The 6,489-nt window shown below is 36.3% G+C and overlaps 1 protein-coding gene across 2 annotated transcripts; it reads left to right on the top strand.

The window, feature by feature from the left end:
* The first annotated feature begins 1,586 nt into the window (after positions 1 to 1,586).
* On the top strand, positions 1,587 to 6,259 carry LOC125216858 (protein trichome birefringence-like 16). Of its 2 annotated transcripts, XM_048118630.2 has the most exons (6): positions 1,587 to 1,817; positions 2,403 to 2,639; positions 3,399 to 3,533; positions 3,931 to 4,092; positions 4,661 to 4,856; positions 5,172 to 6,259. In XM_048118630.2, the coding sequence occupies exons 2-6, from the start codon at positions 2,486 to 2,488 to the stop codon at positions 5,995 to 5,997; spliced, it is 1,473 nt and encodes a 490-aa protein (XP_047974587.1). In that variant the 5' UTR covers positions 1,587 to 1,817; positions 2,403 to 2,485; the 3' UTR covers positions 5,998 to 6,259. The 2 variants fall into 2 exon arrangements, with proteins under 2 accessions (XP_047974587.1, XP_047974588.1); XM_048118631.2 differs by lacking the exon at positions 1,587 to 1,817 and having other exon boundaries at positions 2,511 to 2,639; positions 3,386 to 3,533.
* The last annotated feature ends 230 nt before the right edge of the window (positions 6,260 to 6,489 follow it).

Here is a 6,489-nt window from a genome sequence, read left to right as displayed (position 1 = left end):
CTGTCCCTAAAAGTATACTCTCTTCGTTCCACTTTAGGAGTCCGGGTTTATCATTTTTGGTGTCTCACTTTAGGAGTTCCGGTTGGAATATTCCATAAATAGTATTAGGCCTCACATTCCACTAACCTTTTTTCACTCACATTTTATTATAAAACTAATATATAATAGTATGACCCACATTTCACTATCTTTTTTCACCAACTTTCCTTTACATTTCTAAATACTCGTGTCAAACTCAACCGAGACTCTTAAAATGGAACGGAGGGAGTAAATTATTTCCATTTGCCAATCAGTCCTTTAAAATTAGAAATTTTGTATTTTAATTTTTTTTTCTTGAATAAGATAAAATTTATTCTCAATTAACAATACTTAACACTTAAAAATACTGTACTATTATTTTTTTTTAATATTAAATTTATAGTTTTCATTTAAAAAAAAGATGTCGGCTGACCCAACTCTGGTTTTCGGTGCAAACCGTCAAAAGGTACGCGTTGAGTTGGGCTTGATGGGCTGATGGCATTTAATGCATAGACTATTTTGTGGAAACATCCTAATTTTCGAATATCTCTATCCATCAACTTTATTTTAAATATGGAGAGAATAAAGCATGGGAGATAAAATAAAATATGAAGAAGAGTGTTTTTATTTTTAGTAATGAATCATTTTAATTGGGACAGTAAAAAAAATTGTCATATTAAATAAAATTGAGGGAGTCTTCCTCTATTTTAATTATTTATTATTCTCTCTATCTCATTGAAGATGATTCACTTTTCTTTTTAGTCTGTTCCAATCAAAATGACCAATTGCTAAAAATAGAAACACCCTTCTCTCTACTTTATTCTCTCTCTTACTTTACTCTGTCCCCATCATACACAAAATGAAGACGCATAAATTCATGTGCCGCCCAAAGAAAGAGTCCTCTTCCTTGAGACGAAGAGAGTACTATCTTTTTCATAAAACAATGTCAAAAAAGAAACTATTCATTTATAGTGGCACGATGGGAATTGAAATTACTCAATTCTATTTTCTAGATGATACTCCCTTCATCCTTTTCTTTTTCAGTTTGTCTTACAAAAGAAATCACATTCCTTATATGAAAAAAGTTCACTTCCACATCAAAATAAATATACCACATCTGTCCATAAAAAATAATCAAAGTTATAAATGAGACGAGTTTTAATGTGCAATTGGCAAAATAAGAGAGGAAAAAGGAAAAAGTGGTGAAAGTTGTGTTAATAGATTGTGAAGTCCACATTAGAATGTTGTGTAGGATTAATATTTGTTTAAAACTTTTCATATTTAGAATTAGTCTAATTTTATGGAAAGAGGTAGTATTAGTTTTTTTTTCAATTCAACACACAAAATAACATTTCTAAAGATCGAGTGCAATTACTGAGTGTGCCATTTATTATGGGGGAGGTCCCGTGCAGTCCTTGATTAAATAAAGAGTAGTAATTTATAATTTTGAAATTTAGTTATTTACGGGCGGATTAGTGCCTGACTTATCAATCATTAACATTAGACATGAAGAATACAATGGTCTCCACTCCATGATTTATTATTCTTCCCCATCATTATAACAATCTGCAGTAACAGTAAATTAATTATATAATTAAGGCTTAATCTTGTCTTAGTTCTTCTGATTCTATAAATTATTATCGCTTTGATTTAAATCATCGCCTCTGATTTCCTCCTCGTCTCCCTCCATCATCTCTCTCTCTCTGCGCAATTTGATGAACATTCTTTCGTGAAGAAGACGCGCAATTTTCACTGAATTCGGGTTGCATCCCGTAAAGATCCACGCCTTCTGATTCCTGGTAAACATTGCTGGATCGGTGGCTTCAGTTTCTGTTTTTGATCGATCTCGGTTTGTGTTTGCGATGTGTAGTTTATTGCACTGTTTATGATTTTTGTAGAGTGCGATGAACTGTGTTTACTGTTTTGGCTGTGATGTGAAATTGGATGAGTTGGCAGTTGTCGTTTGCATCTTACGTTTGGCATTTTTGGGAATGGTGAATTGAACTCGAATAAAGAATTGAAGCTTTTCTGCTATTCATACTTCTAGTACTCGATAATCGAGATCTGTTGTTAGGTTATTAGTTAATTTGAGAATAATTGTTGGTTCCAGAAAAAAAAAAAAAGGATGATGAACTCAATTGAGCTACAAATAAGTAAACTGAACTCTTAATCGGAAATCGTGTGATACAATAGAGAGTTCAGTTACTTAATTGTAACAAATTGTATGCCATTCATCGGTTATGAGGTGTAGCATTAAGCACGTTAAAGGGTAGATAACTATCTAGAGATGAAATTCTATGAACAAACATATAATTAGTCATTAGCCTGTGCGTTTGCAACGTACAATTCACGCTGAAATTTTTTTTACATTTCATATTTTGCAGTACCTATATTTCTGTTATCATGGGATTTGCGATCCTGATGATCGGATGAGTCTAAATCTGATTGCTTAGAGCTGCTATTAAGGATGAAACAAGGCATACAAGGACTAAAGATCCCACAGGTCTCCCTCATCCTCATTGGTTTAGTCTGCACGACTGTGCTTGTATTGGCATGGACAAAGAGCTCAGTTCTCACCGCTTTCATGCCATCTCCGGGTCGCGTCCTGCCACCGGATCTGGGTATGCTGCTACTATATTTTTCATCCCATCACCGCTTTTAGTTGTGCTTGTATTGGCATGGACAAAGAGCTCAGTTCTCACCGTTTTCATCCCATCACCGGGTCGCATGTTTTTTGCTTTCTATGTGTCGGTACAGAGTATGGAAATGTGCTATAAGTATGTACATGTCACATGATATTTAATTTTGTGGTCTCTATTCAAGCAAATCTGGAAAAGAATAGTAAGTAGCTGATATCGTCCACTTCACTTCACATTGTCTCCAAATTTACCTTTACCTGTTTCTGCCCACTCTATATGTTGGATTACTTGATCCATGTGGCCTGTGTTTGCCAACAAGAAAAGAAGTTACTATCTCAAAGATTTTTGGAGCGCGAAGATGAATGTGAATTGTACTTTTGAATGCAAATGAAATAATTCAATGGAGGGAAAATGATCACTGCTAGAGTGCTAGTCTTGTGCTCCTTCGGACACTGTGATCCAAGTGACTAATTCTGTATTCGAATTGTGCTGCTAGATTTTCCAGGTGTAACATTTAAAATATTTGCAATGATTTTCTTTCTCTATGTTTCCAATCTTCTCTATATGCATAGTAGTGAGTTTATGCTTCACTTTGTTCTTTTGAATAGTTATGGTGCTCCTTTTTGTCGAATTTTATCCATGTCAAGACTTCAGAAATCAGAAAGATCTGAAAATATTGCACAAGTGATGAAACTATTTTAATTCTGTATTCCCCTTGACTGTTATAGATGGTACATTCAGGTGAAATTTTCAAGGGTACCAACATTTCAGCACAGACAACATTGGAACAAGTTGAATCATTTGCTTCATCCGGTGGGATAGAACTAAAAGGCGAGGGAGAAGATATTAGTAATAGTAAAAATACCAATGAAGAAGGTCTGTATAGTCTTTCATCTGGTTCAGCTATTACAATAATTGGCATTTCTATCATGGACTACTAGAAAGGAGATTAGAGTTGTACTATTAAATTTTAATTCTTTCAACATCTTTTTGGTGCTGTTTTCTATCTGGGACATCCAGTGTAACCAACTCTTTCGTACGCTAAGTTTCAAGTGTGTTTCTTTCTCATCGTTGTAATCCCTTCTCTCATTTTATTGGTAGAAAATAAGATCAACATGTGCACTTTTTCGTTAGCATCTGTATATATGTAGTTTCTTATTCACAAATCTGTTATGCAAGCACTTGTTTCTGTTCATATTGTTTCATACAAGCACAAGTTTCCTTTGTGATCTGATTCTTTAAAACTTAGTTCTTGGTAACTTTTTATCTGCAGAGAGTTCTCCGAGTGTTCTGAAAGGAACTGGATCTGAAAAACCGCCAGGAGGAAAAAGTAAATCAAGAGAATCAGAGATTGTTCCAGAGAACTCTCCTTCTGTAAAGTCATTTGTCAAAGGAAAGCGAACAGAAAACTCGTCAGCTACTATTGGAAATAAAGGTAAAATACGATTATGAAACATCTCATCAAGCTTGTCTGTTTGGAGTGTATGCAATCAAAGAAAGAGGCTATAGGAGACACCAATTTTTTTTTGTATAGATAGTATAAGAGTGATTGTTCTTTGGAATGGAGTAGGCATTCCTGCAAAGTAAACGAAAAGTGGTAAAAGACAAAATATACTCCCCTCCTTTCCAACTAAGTTGAGTCATTTCATTTTATGACAAAAAACTAAATATCCAATCACTCTTACTTTATTCCATCACCTACTTTACTCTCTCTTATCTTTCCTACTTTATTCATCTCTTCTACTTTTCAACACAATTTCTAAATCTCCATGCCCAAAAGTCTTGACTCAACTTAGTTGGGACAGGGGGAGTAATCAAGAGTAAATTTTCAACTTAATATATTTCTTGAACTGTCCCTTGGTTCTAAGTTCAATTGGCCTATTGTGCTTTCTCCCTTCACCTGTAACAATCTTATTTTAGATATCATATGCTGGATGGGTATCTCATGTCATGACATAAAGAATGTTGTTTTCATTTTAGCTAACCCATCTTAATCATTTTAGGTTGTAATTATGCCAAAGGTAAATGGGTTATTGATGATAATCGTCCGTTGTATTCTGGATTTGGTTGTAAGCAATGGTTGTCACCTATGTGGGCTTGTCGCCTAACACAACGCATGGATTTTGAGTATGAAAAGCTTCGTTGGCAACCCCAAAATTGCAAAATGAAAGATTTCACAGGACCCAAGTTCTTGCAGAGGTAAGTATTAGCGACTGAAAAAACTCATTCATTTGTTTGCTGAAACTTAAACTGCCTGAGTCTGCTTTTTAGAATTTACTTCTCTTGGCTCATTCATCTCTAACTCGTTACTCAGTGACAATATTGGCGAGCTGTGAAAATTTCTGAAAAGATTTGAATTTGCACATGTTAGCAGTGCAGCTCTGTTTAGCTAGAAGTGTTGGGTGCTTTACGTTTGTCTGTAAATATATATTGATATGCGTTTTCAGCTCCAACCACAGATGGTTTTTCATTGCCATGTCATTGTGTAAATTCTAGCACTTCTATTGCTTGCAGAATGCAGGATAAAACTTTAGCTTTCATTGGGGATTCACTGGGTCGACAACAGTTCCAGTCTCTCATGTGCATGGTAACAGTTGGGGAAGAAAGAGCTGATGTGCTTGACGTTGGGCGTGAGTTTGGTCTTGTTAAGGCTCGTCATGCTGTAAGACCAGATGGATGGGCTTATCGGTTCCCCATTACAAACACAACCATCCTTTACTATTGGTCAGCTAGTCTCTGTGATTTGGAACCTATTAAAGGGTCGAACCCTGTCGATTTTGCCATGCACCTGGATCGCCCCCCTGCATTTTTACGGCAATATCTTCATAAATTTGATGTACTTGTCCTGAATACAGGACACCACTGGAACAGGGGAAAACTTAGTGCAAATAGATGGGTCATGTACGTTAACGGTGTCCCTAACACTAATAAGAAGATTGCAGATATCGGGGGTGCCAAAAATTTGACCATTCACAGTATTGTGAAATGGGTTGATTCACAGCTCCCGTTGTTTCCAGGTTTGAAAGCATTTTTACGGTCTCTATCGCCCAGGCATTTTTTCAACGGGGACTGGGACACCGGAGGTACATGTGATAATACCACGCCACTTTCCGGTGGAAAAGAAGTTCTAAAAGACGACTCTAGTGATCCTGTGGCTGCACACGCGGTGAAGGGAACGGGTGTTAAGCTTCTTGACATTACTGCTTTGTCCGAGTTGAGAGACGAGGGCCATATATCCCGGTACAGCATTAAAGCCACAGCCGGTGCGCAGGATTGCTTGCACTGGTGCTTACCTGGTATTCCCGATACATGGAATGAAATATTATATGCGCAGATTTAATGAGACGAACCCAGGGTTCAGCAGAATCGCGTTCGAGATCTGTTCTATGAAGGGAAGGAGCTACAACGGGTAAAAAAATGATGGATGCGGTCAAGCCAGAGCTGGCCATGAGATCACAGAGGCTCGAATCAACCTTTAAAGAGAAAATAGCTATGTACTACTATTTATAAAATGATTCTTCTCCTCTCCTTTACCTCTATAAGAGTTAGTAAAATGTTAGTAAAATACTATTTTGATATGTTATTCGTTACTATTCATACTATGGATGAGTCAAATTGGAGAATGAAAAGGTATACCGTCTCATTTTCGGGTGGGGATCCTTTGCTGTGCAAACTGCACAACAGCGTTTGCACAACAGCCCCTGTTACACCCATGTGAATAAAATAATCAAATTAAATAATCAAATCAAATAAATCAAATAAATTAAGTAAATATATGCTCCTTCCGTCCCATTAAATATGCAACATTTATTTTTCGGCACAAGATTTTAGA

This window comes from Salvia hispanica, chromosome 3, assembly GCF_029641045.1.
Source record: "Salvia hispanica isolate PSC_SH4W2 chromosome 3, Shi_PSC_v1, whole genome shotgun sequence".
NCBI classification, from domain to species: Eukaryota; Viridiplantae; Streptophyta; class Magnoliopsida; order Lamiales; family Lamiaceae; genus Salvia; species Salvia hispanica.
The sequence above is the reverse complement of the archived record's forward strand: the minus strand, read 5'-3'. Positions and strand labels throughout refer to the sequence as shown.

Coding starts and splice junctions, on each gene's coding strand:
- LOC125216858 (XM_048118630.2), top strand. CDS start 2,486: ATGAAACAAGGCATACAAGGACTAAAGATCCCACAGGTCTCCCTCATC. Junction 2,640..3,398: donor CGTCCTGCCACCGGATCTGG/GTATGCTGCTAC, acceptor TGGTACATTCAG/GTGAAATTTTCAAGGGTACC. Junction 4,857..5,171: donor GGACCCAAGTTCTTGCAGAG/GTAAGTATTAGC, acceptor TATTGCTTGCAG/AATGCAGGATAAAACTTTAG.